Source organism: Narcine bancroftii, chromosome 6 (assembly GCF_036971445.1).
Source record: "Narcine bancroftii isolate sNarBan1 chromosome 6, sNarBan1.hap1, whole genome shotgun sequence".
Classification (NCBI taxonomy): Eukaryota; Metazoa; Chordata; class Chondrichthyes; order Torpediniformes; family Narcinidae; genus Narcine; species Narcine bancroftii.
This window is the reverse complement of record NC_091474.1, coordinates 235,056,761-235,083,982: the sequence shown is the minus strand read 5'-3', so window position 1 is coordinate 235,083,982 and position 27,222 is coordinate 235,056,761. Positions and strand designations below refer to the sequence as shown.

Genomic DNA, 27,222 nt, shown 5'->3' with positions numbered 1-27,222 from the left:
AAGAGTTAAGGGGCAGAGGTTTAGAGGTAACATGAGGGGGAACTTCTTTACTCAGAGAGTGGTAGCGGTGTGGAATGAGCTTCCGGGAGAAATAGTGGCGGCAGAGTCAATTTTATTATTTAAGAAAAAGTTGGACAGGTATATGGATGAGAAGAAGGTAGAGGGTTATGGTCATTGTGCAGGTAGGTGGGACTAGAGAGGAGTGTTTGGTTCGGTGCAGACTAGAAGGGCCTAATGGCCTGTTTATGTGCTGTAATTGTTATATATATGTTAAAGAAGAAATTGTACCAGAAGAGTTTATTTATAAATGGGAGCCAAAATCTATAACAATAGACATTAAAATATCTGTTTAATATTTTGAATAAAGTTAAGTTAGAAATCGATGGTAATTTTCTTTTGTTAAAAATGCTATTAATTAATCTTTTTTCAAAAGGTAACTTAAAAAATGTATGGAATAATAAAGGAATTTTAAAACTGGGAAAGTCCTATGATAATGATTGATGTCTTTTGATCATTTAGTAATTAAATATGATATTCCTCATAATATGTTATTCTGAGTTATTTTCAGTTGAGGGCCTCTTTAAGGGAGAAATTTGGATCAGAAATGGTTTTAAAAGGTCTTTCAAATTGTAGTTGATGGAGTGACTAAAAAATTTATTTCAATACTGTTACAATAACAAACACATAAATTCAAAAGAAAGGTGGGAACAAGATTTAGACACGATAATAGATCGGCAGGATTGGCAAAATTTGTAGATTCCTTCATTATAATGTTTTACATCAATTGTATATCCACACCTCAGAAATTGAATAGATGGAGATTGAATTTATTGAAGCAATATTTTAGATGTGGAACTGAAATTGGAACTTTTTTTTCGTTCCACATGGTTTTGTTCGAAGGTTAATTCATTTTGGGTTTCTGTTAGCAAATTTTTCATTGAATCACTAGAGTGATTTTTCCATTAAATCCTGAATTATTGTTGTTACGAAATTTTGAGCGTGTTAGTCTTAAATTATTGTTGTCAGATTCTCAGTTCAAATGAGTTTTAGTAATAGCAAGGAAATCTATCGCTGTAACGTTTCATTAACATTAGATAGATGGCACGTCGAGATTCAAAGTTGTATTCCTTTAGAAGAAAAAAACTTATAATTTGAGGTGTGAATATTCTTTATTCTTACAAATTTGGAGCCCGAACGCTAGAATTATAATTTATTTGTTTTTTTAAGAAAATGTTCCTGTCAAGCTAAGTTTTTCCCTGAAATAAATAATTTTATGATATTCCTGGGGTCCTTGAGTGTTATCTGATGCAATCCGAATTAATTGCTATGTAATAATGATATTACGTATTTTAGTTATGGGATTAGAATAGGTGCGGGGGGAGGAGGAGCAGGGAGGGATTTTAGGGGTTTTTTTAGTCTTTTTCTATATTTTCAGCGTATATTGGTTAACATTATATTATAGTTACGGCCTGTTGCTCTGTATATTGATTAAATAAAATATTTAAAAAAACCTTCCCTTCCCACTACCATACCACCTTAAGCCATCCCTTACTAATCACAGAGCACCAAGGTCATAGGGATGGCTTAAGGTGGGACATGAGTGGAAAGAAACTATGAAAACCACTGACTTAGAATAACCAGTTCACTTACCAACCTGCACATATGGGAGGAACCTGGGGTAAGTCCTTGCAGGGAGAGTTGTGCACCAAGGTGGAGATCATGCCTGGATCACTGGGGCTGTGTTATGGTTAGCGAAGTGGTTAGTGCAGTGATATTACAGCGCCAATGACCAGGGTTCGAATCTGGCACTGTCTATAAGGAGCTTGTTCATTCTCCCCATGACGTGCGTGGGTTTCCTCCAGATTCTCTCGTTTCTTCCCACCCTTCATAAACATACTGGGGTTGTAGGTTAATTGGGGGCATTTGGGTAGCATGGGCTCGTGGGACAGAAGGGCCTGTTACCGTGCTGTTTGTCTAAATTTAATAAATGTACTCTTAAGCCGGGTTATTGCTCATTCACCAATCTGCTGCTTCATTAATAATGAAAACTTCCTCCTGTCCACGATCAGTTCTGATGAGATGTTTTGAAATGAAATGCTGGGAATTCTTTCCCCCACCGATCTGCCTCCAGTAGATTGCTTTTTTTTTTGGTTCAGATTCTAGCATCTGCAATCTCTCATGTCCGCCACTCAATCTTAAATTTTAAATTTTGATATACAGCACGGTAACAGGCTCTTGCAGCCCACGAGCCCATGCTTCCCAAATACACCTACAACCCCTGTACGTTTTTAAAGGGTGAACCTTCAATGGTTCCTGTCAGAAAGACAAGGTGGATGTTGGGTTGGGGCATCTTACCACCACGGTTCAGTAGGCCAATGGGATTCACTGGAAAGGACAATATGTGTGGGTGGGGCACTGTTTAAAAAAAAACCCATGGTGGTACCTGCTGCAGTCAGTGCAAAGGTTAAAAACTGGGAGTGGTAATTAAAAAATGGAATGACTGCAGATTTTGACGTGTCGAGCAGACAAAAAAATTGCTGGAGGAACTCAGCAGGTCAGACGGGCCTGGGCTGAAATGGCCAGTCAATGTTTCGGGTCTGTGGCCTTTCCCAACCCGGCAGACTGACTGGCCATTTCTACCCATCGATATGCTGCCTGACCGACCTGCTGAGTTCCTCCGGCAATTCCTAGTTCATTGGGAGAAAGCCAGTCACTGGATCAACTCAATTGGAAAAGCTCAGCCAAGCCATTCTTGGAGCTCTGCTACATTGGAAGGTTGGAGTAGTTCTTCACACCCACGTCATTCTGCAGTGAAGAGGTCTGGAAAGATTTCCCAAGGAAATATGGTGAAATCTCCAGGCTGGAATCCACCGTACTATGCAGATAAGACACATTGTGTAATTGTAGGGTGTGGTGAGGAGAGTACTGCTTATTTCTTTATAACCACTGACTATTATCACTGAGGCCAGTTCTTGAACGAGTTTTCAAGCATTTCTGATCACCTATTTCTGTTTCGTAAGAAGCTAAGAAATTGGAGTCAGAGTCGGCCATCTGGTTCGCCGAGTCGACTGCCCTCATGGCTGCTCTGGCCCTGGAATCTGCTCCACTTACTCGACTGATCCCCCCCCCCCCCCGCCCCAACCCTCAATGACTCTTCAAAAATCCATCTATTCATGCCTTCAATACAATTAATGAGGAAGCGTCTGCTGCTTCCTTGGGCAGAGAACTCATTTTAAAACAAGAGTTGATTTAAAGCAGCGATGCGGAAATATTTCTTTAGCCAGAGGACCTGTGGAAATTGTTGCCACAGGCAGGCAGGCGCCTGTGGAAGCGAGACCATTAAGGCAGAGATTGACAGGTATCAAGGGTTACAGGGAGAAGACCGGGGAGTGGGGCTAAGTTGGCCAGCTCATGATAGAATGGTGGAACAGACTCAATGGGGCGATTAGCCTACCTCTGCTCCTAGATCTTGTGAGAATTCCACACTACACTTCTCTGAGGGAAGCAGTTCCTTCTCCTCGCCATCTTGAATCCCCCGAATCTTGAGGCTGTGTCCCCAGTTCTAGTCTCACTGCCCTCCTTCTATCTTATCTTTTTCTTTCATCATTTTACATGTCTATAAGCTCCCCCTCATCCTTCTAAACTCCAACAAGCATATCCTCATGAAAGAACCCCTTCAGATTCCCCACCATTTGTTCTTTTGACTATTCATTTGCATCAGTGAGGGAGTAGATTGTTAGATTGAGTACATGGAAATTGTGGGGGCGAACTTCCCTCCAGACTTAAAATTGTTTCCTCTGGTCAATTTGGCAGTTATAAAAGTTAACTTCACCAGAAGTAAATCTAAATTTATTAAAATTGCCTTGTCAATAGCCAGGAACTGTATAGCAGTAACATGGAAATCCAATTCCCTACTTCACATTGATCATTGGAACATGGAAGTGTAAAGCTGTATTGCCCTTGAGAAGGTGACTTATAGTTTTAGGAAAAGTTTGTTCGTCGAAATTTGGCAACCGTATTTAGATGACTTAAATGCCCAGATTTTATATTTTATTTTGTTATTCATTAATTAGCATAGTCCTTATTAGAAATTTAATACTTTTTAAATGATGGGACTCTAAGATGTCAAACCTTGTTCCTGTTGATTTTTCCTTTCTATTTTCTTTCTTTTTATCTCCCTCTATTCCCTACCGTCATTTAATACTTTTTAAATGATGGGACTGTGAGATGTTGAACCTTGTTCCTGTTACTTTTTCCTTTCTATTTTCTTTCTTTTTATCTCCCTCTATTCCCTACCGTCTGTCCCCTTTACTTTCCAATCTGGGGAGGGGTCGCTGGGAGAAGAGGGACTCTCCTTTTTTTTTTGGACCTTACAAATGTTTTCCTATGATTTTCATATTTAACGTATTGTGATATTAATCGAGTTCTTTATTCTGTATTTTCTTCAAACTTAAATAAAATATTAAAAACAAAGATTGAGTACGTGTAAATGGAAAGGGCACTCTAGTGCGGGACATAAATGTGCTGAAGATACGAGCAGGTCACGCAGTGACCATTTTGGGCCTGGTCCCTTTGTCTGGTATGCACATGTCCTAGTGCAGTAAGGAGGGAGCTCCACGATATAGGAGATGCCAGTCGCTGCATGTCCTGCAAGCCCAAGTTTTGATATTTTGGGCTAGTTTTGTGGATTAAGTTGAGGTCTAAAGAGTGACCTTGTGTTCTGGGCAACAGTCCTCCCTGAAAGAGGGCAGGGCTCACCCAGTAGAGCTGCTACCTGACAAGGCCAAAGACCCAAGTTGTGGAACCCTAAACTTGGGTTGCGAAGTGTGAGGAGTTTGCTCATTCCTTCTATGATCGCCCAGGCTTCATCCACTACTTTGATATTTAAATTTATAGACATACAGCACTGTGACAGGCCTTTCCAGCCCACAAACCTGTGCTGGCCGATTACACCCAATTGACCTACAGCATACAGATCCCACGCCCTCTGTAAGGAGTTTGTACGTTCTTTCCGAGTCTGAGTGGGTTTCCTTTGGGTGCTCCAGTTTCCTCCCATCATTCAAAAAAAATGCACCAGGGATTGTAGGTTAATTGGGTGTAATTGGACAGCACAGCCTTGTGGGCCAAAAGGGCCTGTTACTGTGCTGTATGTTTAATATTTTTTTAAATTAAAAAAAATTGAGATATTCAGCCTGGTAGGTCTAAAGTTAAAAATCCCTCCAATGCTTCAGAAAACCTGCAGGTGGGAAGATGAATTGGATGCTGTAAATTACCCTCAATGTCTAGATGAGTGGCAGAATCTGGGAATGTGAATGTGGGGAAAATAAAGGAAAAGGGATGGGATATTCAGCACAGACTAGATGGGCTGAAGAGCCTGTTTCCATGCTGTATGTTCTGACTGCCTCATTTTCATGTTGTTTGTCTGCCATATCTAAAATGCTCTTTCTATGACAAATGCTGATTTCTTTTTTCATTCTCTCTCTCTCTCTCTCTCTCTCTCCCTCTCCCTCTCTCTCTCTCTCTCTCTCTCTCTCTCTCTCCTTGCTGAGTCTTGGGTAGAGGGCCAGCTGTTGCAAAGGAGGGTCACAGAGGCCCAAGGATTTCATCTGTTTTTTGTATGTGGGTCATGCAGGTGACAGAAAAAACACAAGTGTTTGGAAATGCAATGCAAGCATATCAAACTCTGGATGTTTACCTGACACCCCTTGGCTTCTTCTTCCTTGTGAGTCTTTCAAATTTCCATGGAGATCAAGTTGTGATCCTGGGTTTGTCATGTAAACGATTCTTTTATGCATGTACAGGATAAAAGCAGAAAATGCGATTAAACACTCAACATCCATTGAAGTGAAAGAGAGACGTAAATACAGTAAAACCCCCAGAATCTAGCACCTAAGGGGATTGGTAGATGCTGGATAAGTGAATTTTCTGGTTGCCTCAGACTGTGTTGCGTGAATGGAAAGGTGCATCAATTTTAAACCCGGATTTTTTTTGCAATTTTTTTTGCTGATTGCTTGAGGGGAGCGGTTGCTTGAATTCAGGATAATTGATATTTTACTGTACTTGGGGTACAGGCGGTAAAACCTGTAGAGAAACTAGAAAGCAGAGGGTCGTAGTGGAGGCCTGTGACCACTGATGTGCTGTGTGGGTCAGAGCTGGGTCCTCTCTTGATTGTTATCCCTTGTTAATGGCTTGGATGACAATATATAGTTAGAAGATTTGCAAATGACCCCAAAATTAGAGTGGACAGCGAGGAAGGACAATGGAATCAAGATCAGATCTTGAATTATGTGGAAGAATTTAACCGTGCCAAAGTATCTTCACAATATCTAAGCCTACAACTTGATCAATTGGGAAAGGGGGAGGGGGGGGGGGGCAAAGAGTGGTAAATGGAATTAAATTAAAAAAAATATATAGACATACAGCTTGGTGTCAGGCTCTTCCAGCCCACGAGCGCCAAATACTCCAGTTGACCCACGTTTTAAAGGGTGGGAAGAAACGGGAGTGTACGGAGGAAACCCACGTAGACATGCTCTTTACAGACAGTGCTGGATTGCAACCCGGGTCACCGGTGCTAAAATAGCTAACTGCTGCGCTGATCATATCACCCTTAAATTTAACTCTGACAGGTATGTGACAAACTGGGATAGGTCTTGCACGGTGAATGGTAGGGCCCTGCAAAATGTTGTAGAGCAGAGAGACATCGGCGCACAGGCACATAATTTTCTTAAAATGCCATCTCTGGTGGACAAAGTGGCAAAGAAGGCATTTGGCACGCTGGCCGTCATTGGGCAGGGCATTGAGAACCAAATCCAGAAGCTCATCATTCAGCTGTGCAAGGCGTTGGCGAGACCACACCTTGGTGAGTACAGTATGCAGTTCTGGTCCTCCAGTGAGAGGAAGGCCTTCAATAAATTGGAGAGGAGATTCACCAGGATGTGGCTGGGACTGCAGGTCCTGAGTTACAAGGAGAGGTTGTAGACTAGAGGCTGGAGAAAAGGAGTCTTGAGGAGTGACCTCATTTAATCTTTTCCCTTTTACCTTAAAGCAGGTTTAAGGTAAAAGCGAAAAGATGTAAGAAGGAGTTGAGGAGCAACCTCTTCAATGGTAACGATGGAGGTGGTTACAATTATGATATTCTAAGGACCTTTGCATGGCTGTATTTAAGATGAGATAGATAGATTCTTGATTAGAAAGGGAGAAGGCAGGAGAATGGGATTGAAAAGGATAGTAAAACAGCCATGTTGGAATGGTGGGATGGACTCGAGGAGCCAAGTGACCTCAATCCACTCCTATGGTCTTATGATATACTGTATGGGTAGGTTTAGAATTCAGGCAAAATGGAACTAGCCCAGAATGCCAACTTGGCCAGCATGGATGAATTGTGCAGGTGTACAGTATCTGTACCTCTATATTTCCTTCAGGGTTTAAATTTAAATGACTAGATTAATTCCCGAATGGGGAGGTTTGACTCCGATTTATAAAAAAAAAAAAAAAAAATCCACTGGAATTTTGAAGGATGAGAGATTCGGAGATGGATTGGCAAGGTGAATGCCAAGGACACCTCTTCCCCTTGGCTTGAGAGCCAAGACAAGAATAAGGGGTTAGCTCAAAGCAGAATGCTATTCCAATTGCCATCGATAAATTTCATAGATTTTTTTCATGTTTCTGGAATAAAGGTATCTGTGGTAAAGGGGAAAAAAGTAGCAGATCCTCTGCAGGTTGGCCATTATCATGAAAAGAGAATTTGAGTTCTACCTAAAATGTTCACTTTGTTTCTCTTGTCTGCGGATACTGACCTACCGAGTGTTCAGAGAACAATGCAACACATCACAGGCCCTAGAGCCACCAAAGTTGTGCCAACCTACAAAAAGCTACCCAACAATCTAAACCTTCTTTACCTCACACCCATAACCCTCTATTTTTCGTGTTTCTTTTAAATTCCCCTATTGTTCCACCACCACCCTGCCAATGCAATCCAGACATCCACCACTCTCTGTGTAAAACACTTACCTCTGACATCTCCTCTAAACTTTCCTCCACTCACCATGTACTGATGTCCTTTTGTATTTGCTGCTGTCACCCCAGGAAAAGAGTGCTGGTTGTCCACCTTATCTCTGCCTCATAATCTTGTAGACCTTTATTAAGTTACCTCTCAGCCTCCTTCGATCCAAAGAGAAAAGCCCTAACTCTGTTAATCTTGCCTCACAAGACACACTCTCCAATCTAGGCAACATCCTGGTAAATCTCCTCTGTACCCTCTCCAAGGCTTCCACGTTCTTCGTGCAATGGTGCGACCAGAACTAAACGCAATATTCCACGTGTGGTCGAACCAGAGGTTTATAGAGCTGCAGCATTACTTCCAGCTCTTGAACTCAATCCCCTGACTAATGAAGGCCAGCATCCCATAAATCTTCTTAACTACCCTATCAACCTGCACAGCGACCTTGAGAGAGCTATGGATCTGGACCCCCATGGTCCCTCTGTTCTTCCAGGCCGTTCATCTAGAAGTTTCAGTTTTCGTTTCGGGCTTTTGGTGTCTGCGGTATTTTTTTATTTCGGAGAGAAAGTGGATATTCTAGTGCATCAGCCAGGGATCTTATGGAATGGTGGAACAGGTTTGAGGGACCATTGGTTTTACCCCTGCTTCTAATTCTGATCAGTGCAAGGATGTGCATTGCCTTTGACATTGAGCTTGTTTTCCCCTTGTGCTCCCCTCGTTTCCATGCCCATTCAGAAATGCTGCTCTTTTACTGATGCTGTGTTTTCTGATTCCTCGACAGCTAACTCCAGAGGAAGAGGAGAAGAGGAGAATACGGCGAGAAAGAAACAAACTGGCTGCTGCTAAATGCCGGAACAGACGTCGGGAGCTAACGGAGAGGCTTCAAGGTGTAAGTACAGTGGGGTTTGCTTAAGTCGGAATAAATCAGGGCTGTATGCAATGCTGCCGAGATTCGTCACAAAAGGAATGGAAAGAGACCAGGAGGTTGACCTTCAACCATCCATTTACACTGATCTGACGTTAATATACCTGATGAAGGGGACAGACTAAAACGTTGGTTAATTTTTATTTCCCTGTGTGATACTTTCCCCAGGACTTTTGTGTGTTGCAGGTGACCCCAGCATCTGCAGACTTTATTGTTTAACTAGGTTAATGCCATTTTTTTCTTAATAGTCCCATATTCTCACCAACTCCCCCCCCCCCCCCCCACGTTCCACCACTCATCTACACACCAGGGGTATGATTTCTGGTTGCAGGAGGAAAGTCTGGCACCCAGAGAATACCCCATCCACTTCCAGAGAGAACGTTCAAACTCCACACAGGGAGCACCCAAGGCCAGGATTGAACCTGGTTGCTGGGACTGTGATGCATTAACTGTGCAGGCCTGTTCTTTAGGACCTAGGGTCGGGTAAAGGTTGGTAGAATAGCGGTAAAGCCATTGTGTCGAGCTAGGTTCTTGAGGAAACCCACTGGGACAGTTCTGTCGGAGGACTGGCACTTCAAGCAAAGAGTCCGAGGGGAGCCAGCCCCTCAGCTCGTGAAAGAAAAACCTGAGATCTGGTTAACCTGTGCTCCCCTAGGCTCAGCCACCACTGTCAAAATTAGTCAAAAGCAACTCTGCATGTGCCCAAGACAATATATACAGTAAAAAAAATATATACACCTATACCCACATGCACTTGAAACAAACACACGAACATAGATATGAATAAATCTAAATTAGCAAGTTGTTGGAGATTTCTTCAAAGCAGTCCAACAAATAATCAGTCCTGCAAGTCTCCGCTGGAGCATGTGCTGTCAATCATCAAAATTTGGAGATGGGTAATGCTGATGGGATATACTAATCTAGATTTACAGAATGTAGATCCAAGTTGAATGATCTGGTTGGGAGTGTTCTGATTGAGGTGGGAAGCCTCTCTAACTTTCACTCCATCGAGGACATCTATATGAGGGGGTGCCTTAAAAAAGCAGCCTCTACCCTCAAAGAACCTCAACACCCAGGCCATGCCCTCTTCACTCTGGTACCATCAGGGGAAAAGGTACACGAGCCTAAAGACGAGCCCTCAGTGGCACAAGGACAGCTTCTTCCCGCTGCCATCAGATTCCTGAATGATCAATGAACCAAAGACACGGCCTTACTTTTCGGGTGCTATTACTTTAATTTTTAAATATAGTCATGTTGCAAGATGGTCATAATATGAATGTTTACACTGTGACGCTGCCGCAAAACACCGAATTTCATGACTTGTTCGTGACAATAAATTCAGATTCTGATTGATCCAATAATTTATGTTCGGGCAGTGATTCTCATCCTTTTTTTTTAACCCACTCACATACCACCTGAAGAAATCCCTTACTAGCCACAGAGTACCTGTGGTTAGTAAGGGATTACTTAAATTGGTATGTGAGTTGAATGAAAAAGGTTGAGAATCACTGGACTAGGTTATAAATTGGCAAATTAAATTGTTTGGGATGCGCTATTCTGAATTGGTTGGGGTAGTGTGAATCCTGATGTACAGGTTTTGCTGCAAGTGCTCTGCAGGTGTTAACAAAGTTGGAAATACATTAATCTGTGCATATTAATTCTAATGGGAATATGCACATGTAGTTGAGAATTAACATGTCCAGGTTTTTTAAAGTTTTTTTTAAGTTTTTTTTAATTCAAATTTGTTTTTTCTTCTTTTTTGGGTTTTTTTTTCTCTTTTTTCATATATTGTTATTAATTATATCTTTTTTTTAGAGATAGTTCATACCCTAAACTGATCAAAAAAATTTTTTATGATATATTTTTATTCTGTAATATTATTGTTTAATATCTCTGTATTAATTCATTATTTACTATGTATTTTTTTTATATCTCTTTGAACTGTATGTGTTTATAAATTATAATAATAATAAAAAGATTGAAAAAAAAAACATGTCCAGGTTGGGAATGTACAAAACCAGGAATAATGATCTGGCTAGGAATGTACCCTGTCTGGAGTGTAGAGCTGGGGGCTTGAGGACACCACTGGGACCTATAATCGAGGTGTACGGACTAATTTAGGACTGTAAGAATGCTGATCCGATTGATAATGTGTATTGATAGGGGAAAATTTTAATGCAGGTGTATTGATCCGATGGATAATGTATACTGATAGGGGAAAATTTTAAAAAACCAGACATGTTGATCCATTTGGGAATGTGGTTATCTCTGGATGCGATTCTGGGCATCTTGATCTTTGCGAGAATGTGCAATGCTAGATGTCCTGATGTAATTGGAAATGCATTAATCTGGGTGTACCGATCCAGTTGGGAATGAACTATCTGGGTGTACCGATCCAGTTGGAACAGATTATCTGGATGTACTGATCCAGTTGGGAACGGACTATCTGGATGTACTGATCCAGTTGGGAACGGATTATCTGGGTGTACCGATCCAGTTGGAACGGATTATCTGGGTGTACCGATGCAGTTGGGAATGAACTATCTGGGTGTACCGATCCAGTTGGAACGGATTATCTGGATGTACCGATCCAGTTGGGAACGGACTATCTGGATGTACCGATCCACTTGGGAACGGACTATCTGGGTGTACCGATCCTGTTGGAACGGATTATCTGGGTGTACCGATCCAGTTGGGAATGAACTATCTGGGTGTACCGATCCAGTTGGGAATGAACTATCTGGGTGTACCGATCCAGTTGAGGATGGAATTTCTGGATGTACCGATCCACTTGGGAATGGACTATCTGGGTGTTCCGATCCAGTTGAGGATGGAATTTCTGGGTGTTCCGATCTATTTGGGAATGTTCTATCTGGGTATTCTGATCCAGTTGGGGATTAGTAGTGAGTTGTGTGCCACAGCGGTCAGTACTGGGCCTGCAACTATTCTCAATATACATTAATGATCTGGAAGAGGGGACTGTGCAGTATATTTAAGTTTGCTGATCGTACTAAATTGAGGGGGAAAAGGTCTGGCAAATGGAATATAATGTTGATAAATGTGAGATTCCTCAGTGAGGAAGAAAAAAATGGAAGATCAGATTATTACTTAAATGGCAAGTAATTGCAGTATGTTGATGTGCTGAAGTACTTGGGAGTGTGGGTGCATGAATCACAAAAGATTGGTTTGCAGGTGCACCAGGAAGGCAAATGGAATGATGGCCTTCATTGTTCGAGGGATTGACTTCAGGAGCAAGGAGGTAATGCTGCAACTGTGCAAGGTACTGGCGAGGCCGTATTTGGAGTGCTGTGTGCAGTTCTGGACTCCTTACCTGAGGAAGGAAATACTGGATGCATTGCAGAGGCTGTTCACTAGATTAACTCCAGAAAGGGTAGGTGTTTAGCCTATGAGGAAAGATTGAATCATCTGAGACTGGAATTCAGAAGAATGAGAGGGGATAGAATTATGAAAGGAATAGAGGTAGGTATGTTTTTTTCACACTGGTAGGTGAGATAAAAATTAGGAGGCCTCAAGATTCCTGTAGTAAATTTAGGATGAGGATGGAGAGGAAATGTTTTTCCTCAGAGTGTGGTGAATCTGTGGAATTTTCTGCCCATTGAAGCAATGGAGATGACCTCAGTAAATATATTTAAGACAAGGTTGGATAGATTGCATAGCAGGGGAATTGAGGGATATGGGGAAAAGACAGGTACTGGAAGAAGAGCCTATCATCAAATCAGCCATCACCTTATTGAATGGAAGAGCAGGCTTGATGGGCAGAATGGTGTACTCCTGCTCCTATTTCTTATGTTCTTATCTCAGATCCAATTGGGAATGTTCTGTACAGGTGTACTGATCCTATACTGATGCAATGGGGATTTGCTATCTAAAGTGTACGATCCAGTTGGGAATATTGTGCAGTGGGTGTCCTTGACCAGGTGTACTGATCTGTTTGAGAACTTATGAATGGAAAAATCAGGTTGCAACGGATTGTCCTGCTCCTGTTAGGAATAGGTGATTACCTGTTCACATCAAGCCCCAGAATGGATGTTCCCCTGCCTATACCAGGCAGTGAGTTCGGAATATATCTGTGAAAGCAGGTCTGGCTGAGATAGGGATCAATGGGTGCATGCAATGAGAAAATGAAAAAGTATTTATCATACCTTGAAAGGTAACATGTAAGGTCTTGCATTGAGACACTCTGTACTGGCAACAGGTCAGCTTGCAATGAAGAGTGTTGAGAAACAGATGCCTTTATTGTCTGGAACTAACAAGCGGAAGCTTGTCAACAGTTGAGCAATCCATTTCTTATCCTTGCCAGCAGCCTCAAACTGTCTGAGTCTCTCACCTCTAAGATCCATGGGCCAATTTTAAAAAAAGAACGTCACCACACCTAGTACCTCAGCCATCAAATGACAGGCAATATTTTGTTTTATTAATTTTAAAATGTGGGGGTTATGCAGGTACATGGATGGGAGAGGTATGACGCCCTACGGAGTGGGTGCAGGTCAGTGGGTCTAGACAAAAAAAATGGTTTGGCACAGTCTAGAAGGGCCAAAGGGCCTGTTTCTGTGATGTAGTGTTCTATGGTTACACGGAGGGTGTGCAGGGCTGTAGGGCTTTGCACAGAGGACTAGAGTGTGTCGCGTGGATGGAATGTGGAGATATGGGGCATCTTGCGTGGTGGCCATGTGGTGGGCGTTACACAGACAGTGTGTGGCATGTGTTTCACAGAGGGTTTGTGGTGCTCGTTACATGGATGGCGTGTGATGGTGTGGACTGTATTACACATGGAATGTGGTTTGAAGGACTGGAGCCTGGTACACGGATGGAATGTGAAGTATGGGAAAGAAAGGTGTGGAGGAAGTAGACATGAATATGATTATCCTGTAGACTGTGACCACAGTGAGGACAAGAACTAGAGATTTATGCTTCATGTTTGTCCTGTGAGGGTGTGGCCATCATTTACTCTCCAATTCCAAATTGCACTGGAGAACAATCTTCTGGGTACAGCTGCAAAACATAAATGTGCTGGTGAAACTCAACAGGTCACGCAGCATCTAGAGAGAGTAAAGGATAACCAACATTTCAGGCCTGCGCCTTTCACCAGGTGCAGATACTTGACCCCAAACTCTCCAGTTTATATTCTGGCACAGCTGATTGGAAAGGTTCAAAGCTCAGGGCAGTGAACCTCATCACAGGTCAGGCCATGTAACGGTGACCAGCCTCATGAACAAATGTGAGAAGAATTATGGTATTCCAAATACGTCAAGTTTGCAGTTTGTTATTCCGAGCTTTATCAGCCGATGAGGAGAGATTTAGTAGCTTCTCTACTTATTTGGAGTTTAGAAGGATGAGGCGCATATCTTATAGACACATATAAAATTCTGAAAGGAATAAATAAAATAGAAGCAAAGAGGTTGTTTCCACTCGCAGCTGAGACCAGAACTAGGGGACATCGCTTCAAGATTGTAGGTATAAGACAGAGATGAGGAGGAACTGCTTCTCCCAGAGAGCAGTGAATCTGTGGAATTCTCTGCCCAATGAATGCAGTGGTCAGAGATGGATCATTATCCCAAGACTTTCGATGACCATTCAAATTATGTCTTCATTGATAATGTGTGCCTGTCTGGATTGGAACAGGAGTCAACACAAAATGCCTCTCTTCTCTGATACTAACTGTAAATGTGAATATTTATTGACCTATTCTTTTATATTTATTATCTCTTTTAGTGCCTTGACATATTGTGATAATTTAAACTATTGGTGCATGGCTGCAGCAAGTAAGAAATTTGGTGTATCTGCACGTTCTTCTTGTGTAGCTGACAATAAACTCTGATCTCGCGTCTTATTCCATCATCGAGGCACGTATGACGGTGACAAGGGACCTGGCAGAATAAGAACACAGAAATGCTGGGGAGCTCAGCAGTGGTACCTCCAGCATTTTGGTGTTTTTACTGCGATCACAGCACCTGCAGACATTCGCGTTTCTCTCTGGCGGAATAGAACAGCCCTTTTAGAAGGCAGGGCAGGATAAGGAGCTAGCTTCAGGAGAATGGGGAGCGGGCATTAGTAACGAACCTAATAAAACCACACAGCTGGAACTCAGAAATGTTGGAGGAACTCACTGGTCTTGCAGCGTCCACAGGAGGCAGGCCTCTGAATAAAGACAGGGAGAGAAAGGGAGAAGAATGGGAAGGGGAGAAGTCCAGGCTAACAGAGAAAAGTTTCAATTGGATATGATGAGGTGAGAATTGATTTTGGCTCTGTGAAGAGACAGAGAGAGAGAGAGAGAGAGAGAGAGAGAGAGAGACCGGGAAGTAGAGGAAAGGAGACAAGTATGGGCGCTGCAAGATTGGCTGAGTTCTTCCAACATTTCTGAGTGCTTTTACTACAATAACAGCATCTGGAGACTTCACTCCTTAGTAACTAATCTAGTTCATCTAGTCTTCCTGCATGAGGGTGATGTCATACGATTCCCTGCCAACCCAACGTGTTGGTTTTTTTTCTTATTGTCTGTGAGTTGAACCAGTCGACTGGGAGGCTCCTCGCTGCAGGGTTGAGAAGCAAAATCCTGCAGCTGCTGGCAATGCAAAATCGATAAAAAGTACTGGTGGTACAGTATCCAGAAAACGTTCGGCAGGCTAGGCAGCATGTGTGGGTGGGGAGAGAAAGATAGAGTTAACGTTTCAGTTCAACGACCTCGCATCAGAAATAAAATGAAACGTACAGTAAAGCCCCTGGTATGCACCAGCTATAGGGATTAGTAGCTGCCGGATAAGTGAATTTTCTGGTTGCTTGAGATTGCACGTTGCGTGATAGGTGAACTAGCTGCTAGGGAGCACCAATTTTAAACGTTAGTATTTTTTACCTATTTACTTTCCATGATTTTTTTTGCTGGTTGCTTGAATTCTGAATAGCAGGAATTTTACTCTATTCACATCCTTCAGCCAACTGAGTCCTCACTTGACCACCTGGTGTCCACTTGACTCAATTTGCACCACATTCACAGCAACCCCCTCCCCCCCCCACAGATTCCGCCACTCGTCTACAAGCAAGGGCCAACTTTCAGTGACCCATTAACCTGCCAACCCGCACATCTTCAGGATGCAGGAGAAATGTAGACACGGGGAGAAGGTGCAAACTTCCCGCAGACAGAGGCAGAGGTGCGGTCTGAACGTAGGTCGCTGGAACTGGGGCAGCAGCACTCCTAGGTCTGCCCATGTCCCGGGTCGACGATCTGAAAAAGTAACTGTTTCTCTCCCCACTGATGCTGTCCGACCAGCTGAGTATTTCCAGCATGCTCTGTTCTTGTTTCGTGGATAGGAAATGCTGTACCAAGAATAATTCTCTTGAACATAAGGATATAAACAGGAGCCTGCTCTGTCATTTAATAAGATCATGGCTGATCAGGTTTACGGGTTCAGCTCCACTTACCCGCCTGTCCCCCATTAACCCTTAAGTACCTATTCTTCAAAAATCTATCCGTCTTAAATATATTTAAAGAGGCAGCCTCCATTGGATCATTGGGCAGAGAATTCCACAGATTCACTGCTCTCTGGGAGAAGCTGTTCCTCCTCATCTCTCTCTCTTATAACTACAATCTTGAAGTGATGTCCCCTAGTTCTGGTCTCAGCTGTGAGTGGAATCAACCTCACTGCTTCTATTTTATTTATTCCTTTCAGAACTTTATATGCCCCTCATCCTTCTAAACTCCAAATGAGTAGAGAAGCTGCTAAATCTCTCCTCAACAGCTGACACCCACCTCCCATGTCCAAAATCAGTCTGGTGAATCTCCTCTGCGCCTCCTCTGTCCTTTCACAAGTAAGGAGACCAGGATTAATGCAGTACTCCAGGAGTGGCCTTACCAGTATCCTGTATGGTTGCAGCAGAACCTACCTCCTCTTGAATTCAACCTGTCTGGTCATAGATTCATACAGCATAGAAACAGGCCCTTTGGCCCAACTTGCTCACACCATCCAAAATGTCCCACCTCCAAGTGTTTGGCCCATATCCCTCGAAACCGTTGTTTCTCATCCAGTGGCCACTGATGGGCCACAACATGTTTTCATGTGGGTCTTTAAAAATGTTAAATAAAATACTTTAAACGAGATAAAGATATGTTTCTTACAGAGCTGCCTTTGACTTGAAAACGCTGCTCAGTCATTGCCACTAGTGAGCCATGGCATGTTAGGCCAGAAGCCGGGTGGGCCACAGACTGAAAAAGGTTTGAGAACCACTTTAAACCAATTCTATCCATTTTTCTTAAATATTACAATAGTACCTGTCTCAACTAGCTCCTCCGGCAGCCGGTTCCATATACCCGCCAGCCTCTATGTAAAAATGTTATCCCCTCATGTTCCTTAGAGAATAATGTTAGCTCTTAATGTTAATTTGGCTCCTAATCCATTTCTTGCCCAGTTTGGAGTAAGTAAGTCTGCTGAATTTAAATGTGTCTGGGCTACAATCCCATGTAGCTGCCTTTGCTCTTCTTATTGCCAGAAGAGCTGTACTGATGGGATGGACGGATGCTGTCCCTCCAACACACTCAATGCTTATCTGATGTGATGGCATGCTCGACTCTGGAAAAAGTTAGATGCTCTACTAATGTAACGAACTTTAATTTTCTAAATTTATGGTGTACCGTTCTTAATTATTTTCAGAATTTATAAGATTATTGGATCCAATATTGTAATTTTCTGAATTACAAATAAAGGTACAATATCCACTTTTAAAATATTGAATTTAAAAACTGTCTCTTTAAATAGGATCAAAACGGAATTGGAGAATGACCTTAATATGTCTATTTCAGAAGAAGATTGGATTTCAGTTTTGGCTCTTATCCATAACTCACCTCTATGTGCTTGGAACAGTTTGATTCAATTTAAAGTGGTGCTTAGAGGGGACTTTTTGAAAGTTAAGCTCTCTCTAATCTACCCAGATATCAAGTCATAGTGTGACAAATGTAAAAGCTTTGAAGCCTCTTTGATGCATACGTTTTGGTTTTGTTCCAATTTAGCAGAATATTGGACAGCTATTTTCAGAACATTTTCGGCCATTTTTGGGATCGATCTAGAACCAGGTCCATTGATTGCAATGTTTGGCTTCTCCAGTGATGTAAACGCACATTTATTGTCCAATCAAAAACGGGTCTTAGCATTTTCTGCATTACTGGCTAGAAGAAGAATATTGCTGAAATGGAAAGAGGACTTTCCACCCACCCATAGGCAATGGTTACTGGATATTATGTCCTTTGTGAGTATGGAAAAAAATCAGAAATAATGTTAGGAAGATTAAGATCTCTATCGCTAAGACTTAGAGCTTACTTTCATAATTGAAATGATCAAGGTGCGAGGATCGGTAAATGGTCGTTTCGTCAGATCTCTGGAGGCCGTTTCTCGATTTCAAGTCCGCTTGAAAAACCAATTTCAACCTTGTTTGGTGGACGGGGTTAGATCGTTATAATCAACCTTTTTACTCTTTTTTTCTCTTTTTCTCTTTTTACTTTTCATTATATGTGTGGATTAGAATATAAGTCCAGGTATTATTATATCTATATATGATACCAATCCAAATATATGTTATATTTAATTTCTATGGAAATTATGTATGATAAAACTCAAGAAAAGTAATTTTAAAAGAAATGATTATTGGATCCCATTTTATGGTTTGGTTGCCCTTTCTTCAATGGAACATACATGTTTAATTATAACTTTCCAAGGGAAGGGTTAGATTAATAGAGTAGTTTTTGTTTTGTTATTTTGGGTTTTTTATTGTCTCTTTCATAGGTTGTTTACAGCTATTTGTTACTATACGTTTACTTTGTTGGATATAGATTCTTGTTATGAGTGTACTCATAACAAAAGAGGAAATTTCTCCCCCTGCCCCCCACCTCCCTCACCTTAAACCTATGTCCTCTGGGAGGCAACTTCACCTATTCTGGGCAAATGGCTCCGTGCGTTCATCCGATCTCTTCCTCTTGTGATTTTGTACATGTTTATGAGATCATCCCAGTGAACTTTGCCTTCTTGATGAACTACAGCCTAACTTTGATTGCTTTCAAATACACAAATGTCCCGGAGGATCTCAGCAGGTCAGAAGTAAAGGATATCCACTGTTTTGGGCCTAAGCTCTTTGTCAAAGCATGATCAAAACCGATGCCTGAGTGGAAAGATCGGGGGTGGGGTGGAGGGGAGGGAGGAAATGACAGGGTGAGGAGCGCAGGCTAATAGGCAAGAGGTCATAGGCAGACAGAAGTTGGAGGGTGGAAGAGAAAAAAAAAATGATGGGAAGGCCGTAGCTCACTGAGAGGAGAGGGAAGGGAAAGGCGTGAGGAGCTGGAGGAAATAAGACAAAAGGATAGAGAAAGGGAGGGACGGGGGTGGGGTTTAACAGGCCAATGTTAATGATCTCTGGTTGGAGGGTGCTTGTACTGAATATTAGGTGTTTTTTCTCCAATTTGCTGGTGGCCTGGGTTTGGCAGTGCACGAGGCCATGGATAAACGTGTCGACGAGGCTCTGTTTACTTGTGTGGAAATGGGAAACTGATCTCCATCTTTTCTTTCTCTCAGGAAACAGAGGAACTGGAGGAGCAGAAGTCTGGGCTGCAGAAGGAGATTGCGGTGTTGCAGAAGGAGAAAGAGAAGCTGGAATTCATGCTCGTCGCCCACAAGCCCATCTGCAAAATGGCGGCCGTGGGCGAGTCACGGAGGCGGTCAGTGCCACCCGAGCCGACAGCGAACGCGGTGGTGGTGAAGCAGGAGCCAGAGGAGGAGACCAAGCTGGGTGGGTTGGACCCGAGCAAGTCGCAGAGGTCCGTCATCAAGCCGGTCACCGAGATCAGCATTGCCAACGCCTTCTTCTCAGAGGCCGAGCCTCTCAACACGCCTGTGGTGGCCACCTCCACCCCGGCACCCAATGTCACTCCCTGCGCCCCCAGCTTGGTCTTCACCTACCCAAGTGTGCCCAGCCTGGAACAGGAGTCGGCGTCAGAATCCTGCTCCAGCGCTCACCGCAGGAGCAGCAGCAGTGGGGACCAGTCCTCAGACTCTTTGAACTCCCCTACCTTGCTGGCCCTCTGAGGCACTCCCCCCCTCCCACCAAAAACCCTCGGAGGTGGGCGGAGGGTGGGTGGCAGCAAGGGGGAGACAGGGAGGGGGAAGGTCAGCTTCTCAATGGAACTGGGGCACCTGTCATCGACTGGAGCTCACGGGGTTGTGTTACATCCAAACATTTCACACTCATGAGACAGGGAAGGGTCGGGCAGGGGGGGTGGGTTGGGGAGAGGGGGAGGTGGGGGTGAAGACACTCGAGGAACGTGATCATGCAGAGTGGCTGGTGTTTTTTTTGCACTAGAGTCAAGTAAACAGAGGCAAGAAGGAAGTAATGTCTCCAGAGCTGGTGGTCACCCTCAGGAGCTAAAGCACCTTGTTCTCAACAGTGGACAGTTTAAAGGCTGCCAACACCAACCCTGCATTTTGAACTCGATTTTAAAACATTTTTGTTTCTTGTTTTATTTTCCTTGAATATTTACTCCACTCGAACATTCTGCTGACCCATGTGATGTATAATTTTCTTTTTATGGACCATCGAGTAATTTTAGTTTTATGATTTCCCTAACTCCATATCTGCAAATTCTTTCATTTCCAAAGAACTGTAGGCTGGGAAATCTCACTAACGTACTGTTTAAAGCAACTCATTTTTTTGATGTTTATTGTATGACTTGGTAATTTAATGAGTATTGCTGCAAGACTGGAATGGCCATTTGATTTCAGCATTTATTAGAGCAGGAGGGATTTGTATCACATTGTAGGATGCTTGTATTGGACCTCTCCTACGTCATAAAACAAGCACCCTCTGCCTTTAGCCTTCTGACCTTAATTTTAGTATTTATAAAGTTTTTTTACAAAAAAAATCAAAAGGTTAATGAAAATGTACTGTAATTGGGGGGGGGGGGGCAGATAATTAGTTGTTGGACAGATCAATTTTAGACTGGAGATGGGGCTGTGGGTTTTTTAAATTTCCTTACCTGCTGACTCCAGCAAGACTGGTGCATCAACTATCTTTGAATATTAAATGGGTGTGCATGTGCATCTGTGTGTGCGTGTGTTCATATACTTTTGTGAATGTGTGTGTGTACGCATACATGTATGTGGTGTGTCTGTGTGTGTGAGTGGATGAGTGAGTGTTGATATCTTGGTGAGTGTGTGTTGATATGTGTGTGTATATGCATGCGTACTTTTGTGAATGTGTGTGATTGTCTCTGTATGTATATGTGTGTGGTGTGTGTGTGTGTGTGCACTCTTGTGAGTGGATGTGTGAGTGTTGATACTTTCGTGAGTGTGTGTGTATGTGTATGCATACGTGTGAGTATGTCTGTGTGTGGCGTGTCTGTGCATGTGTATACATATGTGTGTGGTGTGTCTGTGTGTCTACTTATATGTATACTCTTGTGAGTGTTGACATCTTTGTGTGCATGCATGTATGTGAACCTTTGCAAGTGTACATGTGCGTGCATCTAAACTTTATTCAGATGTAACACAGACCAAGCAGGCAGGATATTCCACAGGGCGTCTTCAAATTCATCAATGGTGTGGAATAGCCTATCAGAAGTGTCATGGAGACAATTAAAAAAACTTCCATCCCACCCATTCCACCACAGGATCAATTTGTTGAGGTCACTCAACATCCTGAGAACCTATTTCTGAAATGGATGTATTGTTAGGCTTCCTTTTGTCTGCTTGATCTTTCAAAGTATGATATACAAAACCAGCCAGGGCTCCACGCTGCCTGACAGTAAAGAATAAGCTCTGCTTCATCTATTGAGCTCCCATTTCATGTCCTCTCCCTCACTGCCTGGATGGATAGGCAGGCGAGAATTTCTGTTTTCTGGTCTGGCATTATCTTTTCCATCCCCCACCCAAGTACTTGGGTTGAACAAGGAAGTAAATAGACCATTGTGTTTCCTTCCTGGTCTTCAGAACCAGGGCAAAGTAATGCAAGATAAGGGAGGTAATTTTTTACAAAGGTACAAATGTTTTTCCTTGTGTGAGCAAGTGGTGGAAAACAAGTTTGATGTTTTATTTTGCTTTATACCTTGCTGCTGGGAAGAAATGAAGGGGCAAAAGAGGGACAGGAAAGTCCTGGGTTTGCCCTCACCCTGCACATGGAAACTCAACTAAACCCACTGCAGACACCAGCAAGAACCAGAACAGGTCCTTTCCACCTCTTGTGCAATTATATTTATAGCTTTCTTAATTAAAATAACATGGATATAAATGTTTATTGTTAGAGCAGGTCTCCAATGAATTGCTAATTTTGACCAAAGGCACCAGGCCGAGTTTTTCTCGATTTGTGCTCCCTTTGATGTGGCCTCCCAGCAATCGGGAGGAGAGGTCAGGGATCTCTTGGCGAAGGCGGCACAAAGTGAGTGGGCGGTGGGACGAGAGGTCGAACTCGACCAAGATTTCCCAGGCCAAAGTCATCGGGTATGAATGGTTCCTGATTGTCGGGTCTGCTTTTACATGTTCCCAGGCGAAGATGGTCAACAGCAGAGGTTCTCAACCTTTTTCCCACTCCTATTCCACCTTAAGTAATCCCTTAGTAATCACAGAACACCGATGGCTGTGGTTCTCGACCTTTTTCTTTCCACTCACATCCCACCTTAAGCAATCCATATGCCATTGGTGCTCTGTGATTAGTAAGGGATTGCTTAAGGTGGGATGTGGGTGGAAAGAAAAAGTTTGAAAACCACTGTTTTAATCATACCTAATTGACTCCTTATGCAGACAGTTTCATAACTCCAATGGAAATGGGCCCAATGACAATTTTACTCAAGCAAAATATTTCAGTAACAATTGGGTCTAAAGCAATGATTCTCGATCTTCCCTTCCCACTCACCTACCACCTTAAGTAATCCCTTGCTAATCATAGAGCACCACTGGTATAGGGATTACTTTAAGTGGGATGTGAGTGGAAAGAAAAAGGTTGAGAACCACTGGTCTACAGTTTAAAACTCCTTCACCTGCGTTTCTTTTGATTTGGATGTGGGGCTAAGGACATCTCAGTTCAAGGCCAGTTTTAATGGCACCATGACAAAGGGTAGTTGAAACATTATCTTGAACTGCTGCGGTCTCTCTGGTGGGAGTACGATGTCACAGCCATTCTCTGACACCATTTCCAGCAGGAAAGAACTGAGTTTGGAGAAAAGGCAATGCACAAATGTGCTGGGTGGCATGGTTAGAGTAGTGGTCAGTGCAACGCTGTTACACAGTGCCAGCTACCTGGGTTCGGATCCAGCGTTGTCTGCGAAGAATTTCTATGTTCTCCCTGTGTTTGCTTGGGTTTAGATTCATTGGGTGGAATTGGATGGTACGGACTCGTGGGGCAGAAGATCACATACCATCCATAGGAAGTAAAGGGTAGCCAATGTTTCGGGCCTCAGGAAAAGAGGCTCAAATTTATCCAGGTTGTTATGATAGCGTTATTTCCTCCATCCAGCTTTCTAAGTTTAAGTTTTTAATATATTTTTGTCCTTGAGATAATGAGCCAGGGTCTTTGGTAGAATTCACCACTGACATGGGCAGAAGTAGATAGGAAGGGGATGTCAGGATATTGGCCACTGGGTGACTTCATGCTTACATTTGGAAGAAGAAAGAGTAAAAAAAAAAGAAGCATTGTTCCTTTTTGTGACCTTGAGGGAGGCTAAGCTAAGAGATGATGCAAGAAGCCTTGGTTTCAGCCGAAATGACTCAGCGAAAAGGAGGAGGAAGTACTTTGCAGGGATTTGTGGGACAAGGGGGTGGATCCGCAGCAGGAGATGTTCTGTAAGCAAGAAGAATGCACAGGAACAAGGGCCGTAATAGCATGGAACAAAATGGAGAAGGAAGTGAGAGAGGGAGATCAGAGTCTGCTCCTCTTGTACATCTGGGCAGAGGCTTTGGCAGAGCTTGCATCTGTTAGAAACTGAGTCATTTTGAAATCTACTGGAGGAAGTTACACAGGGCGGCGTGTTGAATTCACCCTTGCAGGTACCTAAACCCAATGGAGGCCTCCCCCGTTCGGCTTTCCAAACCGAACAATCCTATTCACCTTCCCTGACCTCCAGCCTGTCGGGCTTTTATGGGTCAACTCAACCCCACCCACCACCACCCCGCCCTTGAATATATGCACGGAGCGTGGCTTCAGGAGAGAGGAGAAGATGAAGAAGCAAGTGGATGAAGGTGAAGATGAAGAAGGGTGTGGATGGATTCTGAGATCGACAGCACCCCCCACCCCCCCCCCCCCCCCCCATCATTACTGGGCAGAGAGACAAACAAGAAGGTATGGAGGTATCCTGGTCAAGGGCCATGCACAAATGTGCTGAAGAAACTCAGCAGGTCACGCGGCATCCATAGGGAGGAAATGGTAACCAATGTTTCAAGCCCGGGTCCTTCATCAAGATATAAATATATATATATTAACCTGGTTTGAAGGACTGTTGCTCAGAACCTCAGAAAGATAGTCGTGCCATCTCAAAACTTGTATCATCAGTAAGCGTGCAAATGGAATCGGCAGCATAACTCCGTTCTGCCTGATCTTGGGATTCGTTAGCAGGGTTAATTTAGTACTTGTAGTTTGAAAGAGTGAGGAGGGAGCCCTGGACATCTCTGAGTGGTCAAAGCATGAACTGTGCCAAAGGAATGCCAAATGTCAGTGGACTTCAGAACCGCAGTATCATTTGTAGTATTTCAGTCGGGAAGCATCCGACTTCAGCGTGGGTTTTGGGATTTCACGGAAATGCTCTTTTCCTTATCTGGGTTGTCTGGACCACTTTTTGGAGTATTCAACCAGGTTGCACGGAAAATTACTCCAGCGCAGGACACCACCAAGCCTGTAAGGGGTTGGAATTCAGATGGTGTTTGAGGATGTGAAAGTTCACGGGTTGAAGAAAGGGAACTTTTTCGGATTTGATATCTTGAGGTGGCAAGTGTGCTGCAGGGGGGATTTTTGATCTTCATATTGGTTAACTCCACGGGACTCAATAATCTTCATGAGAGGAGGGTGTTAGGGTTGGTGTGGGGGGGGGGCGGGAGGTGGAGAGAGAGGATGGGTGTACAACATTAGCAGATAAAGGAAAGAGACCATAATTAAGCCTGAAGCCCGAACTAAACGACTTCCCTCCTTGTCCTGTTGGGACGGACGTTCAAGAGGTATTCTGATGAATGGATCAAAAGCATTGTGACGACATCTCACAGGAACCTTGAGAAGGAGTTGTAAATCTGTAAAAATAAACTGTTGTGTTTTTTTTAAAAAGAAAATATGAGAAGAATTATTGAAAGAAAAGTAAGTCGGGTCTTTTCCTTTACAAAATTGTATGTGTTCGTATTTATTAAACACCAAATTGATATTTTACACGATTGGCGCCTTTTCAATCATACTGATCTCACCCTGTTAAAATATTTCTTTTGTAGTTCATTGTGAGGTAGCACCAAGCCTTTCTCCTGTGTGCAGGAAGTGGGTTTTGTGCTACAGTTTCAGTTTTGCACACACCCACATAACTAGGTTCCATCAGAGCCAGGGCTGGGGGAGGTATTCCCTGGTTAATCACCATATCATGGAAGTGAACAAAAAGCAGAGACTTAATTTGACCATCATACTCATGGGCTAGTATGACTTGGGAGAACACCACTCACACAACCCGCTATTCACAGTACCATCCACTCATCCATTCATTGGCTCACTTCAGGTAACATTTCCACAAGAGACCGTCAACTGGAGCCATGTCTTCTGAAAGCTATTGAGATCTGCAAATGCAGCTTAAAGAGGCAGAGAGTATGTTTTGGTAGAGCACGGGGTGTAGAGCTGGAGAATCAGGTTTCCAACGCAGACGGAGGAAGAGACAGCACAGAAATGGGCCCCACAGCCCACTGAGTTCATGACTGCCATCAACTGCCCATTTACCCCAATTCAGGGTGGCACGGTTCACATAGCGCATAGTTCAGTTCCAGCTGCCCGGGTTTGAAGCTGTCTGGACATTCTCCCTGTGACCTGTGTAGGTTTTCCCCTGGGGGGATCCGATTTCCTCCCACCCTCCAAAATGTTGGAAGGTTAATTGGGCAGAGTGGGTTTTAATGGCTGGAGTTGAGTACTACCATGTTGGAAATAAATTTATAATTTTGTTTAGAAATGTATTATCCTACATTGATCCCCAGAGTATTATCGACTCCCCCGGATTCATTTGTACATCAGGAACATCTCAGTGGTTGATTTACCCACCAACCTGCACATCTTCAGGATGTGAGAGGAAATCAGAGCTCCCGGATGAAGCCCATAAGAGCACATGTAAACTCCACAGAGACCAAATGTTCACACCCACTAAAGATTATCTGTAGATAATTCCCACCTCCCGACTCTTGGATCACAGTTGACAGGTTACAGCTCTTGAAGTCATGTCATGTTGAATAAGGTGAGGTATCTGTCCTTACTCTTTCAGACCGTAGTAAAATAGTACTTCCCTCCACATTCCTGCACTCCTACCTATTCACAAACTTTTGTTACCAATCTCCCTGCAAAGAAAGATAGATTTGTGTTGTTAACATTGTCAAAGTCTATTTTATTCACCTAATTGCATCTCTTTTCAGTCTCTTTTGTTCCCAATATCTCTTCAAGGTTACATATCTCCAGTCTTCTCGGTAAATCTGAGCAAGTCAAGTTAATTGTCATCTGATTGGACAAGTTCAACCTGATGAAACAGGATTCTTCGGTTCTTGGTGCAAAACACACAGACGAACAACCAGACATAATACACTGACAGTAAAACAACGAAATGCTGGAGAAACTCAGCTGGTCAAATAATGTCCTTTTTGTAGCAATGGTAAAAAATAAGTAGCTGATGTTTTGGACTTGAGCCCTTCATCAAGCCCTTCAATGTCGACAGGTGTTCAAACAAAAGGGTGCAGGAAGGAAGGGGAGGGCAAAGGCAGGAGATGAGGGAGTGGACAGCAGTGATCAGGGGGAGAAGGAATGGCTGGGTGAGTGGAGGGGGAAAAGGGTGAACAGGTTAGCAGAAACCAGAGAAGTCAATGCCATCTAGCTGGGACACTCACCCAGCCATCCCTCCTCCCCTTGATTACTGCTGTCCCCTCCTTTCTCTACCTATCACCTCCTGGCTTTGCAACCACCCCTCCCTCCCCCCAGGCTTTTGCTCGGATGTCTGCTGACATTTTTCTGTACCTTGATGAAGGGCTCAAGCCCGAAACGTCGGTTATGGATCTTTACCTTTGCTACGTAAAGGACATTGTTTGAACAGCTGAGTTTC

The 27,222-nt window shown here is 43.3% G+C and overlaps 1 protein-coding gene across 6 annotated transcripts in view; it reads left to right on the top strand.

Moving 5' to 3' along the window:
• Positions 1-25,316, top strand: part of fosl2 (FOS like 2, AP-1 transcription factor subunit) — a 51,726-nt gene extending 26,410 nt beyond the window's left edge. For all 6 annotated transcript variants that reach the window (XM_069887721.1, XM_069887719.1, XM_069887722.1 and 3 more), the window contains 2 exons: positions 8,781-8,888; positions 19,496-25,316. In XM_069887721.1, the coding sequence (XP_069743822.1) occupies positions 8,781-8,888; positions 19,496-20,005 (618 nt within the window). In that variant the 3' untranslated portion in view covers positions 20,006-25,316. The remainder of the gene's footprint in view (positions 1-8,780; positions 8,889-19,495) is intronic.
• The last annotated feature ends 1,906 nt before the right edge of the window (positions 25,317-27,222 follow it).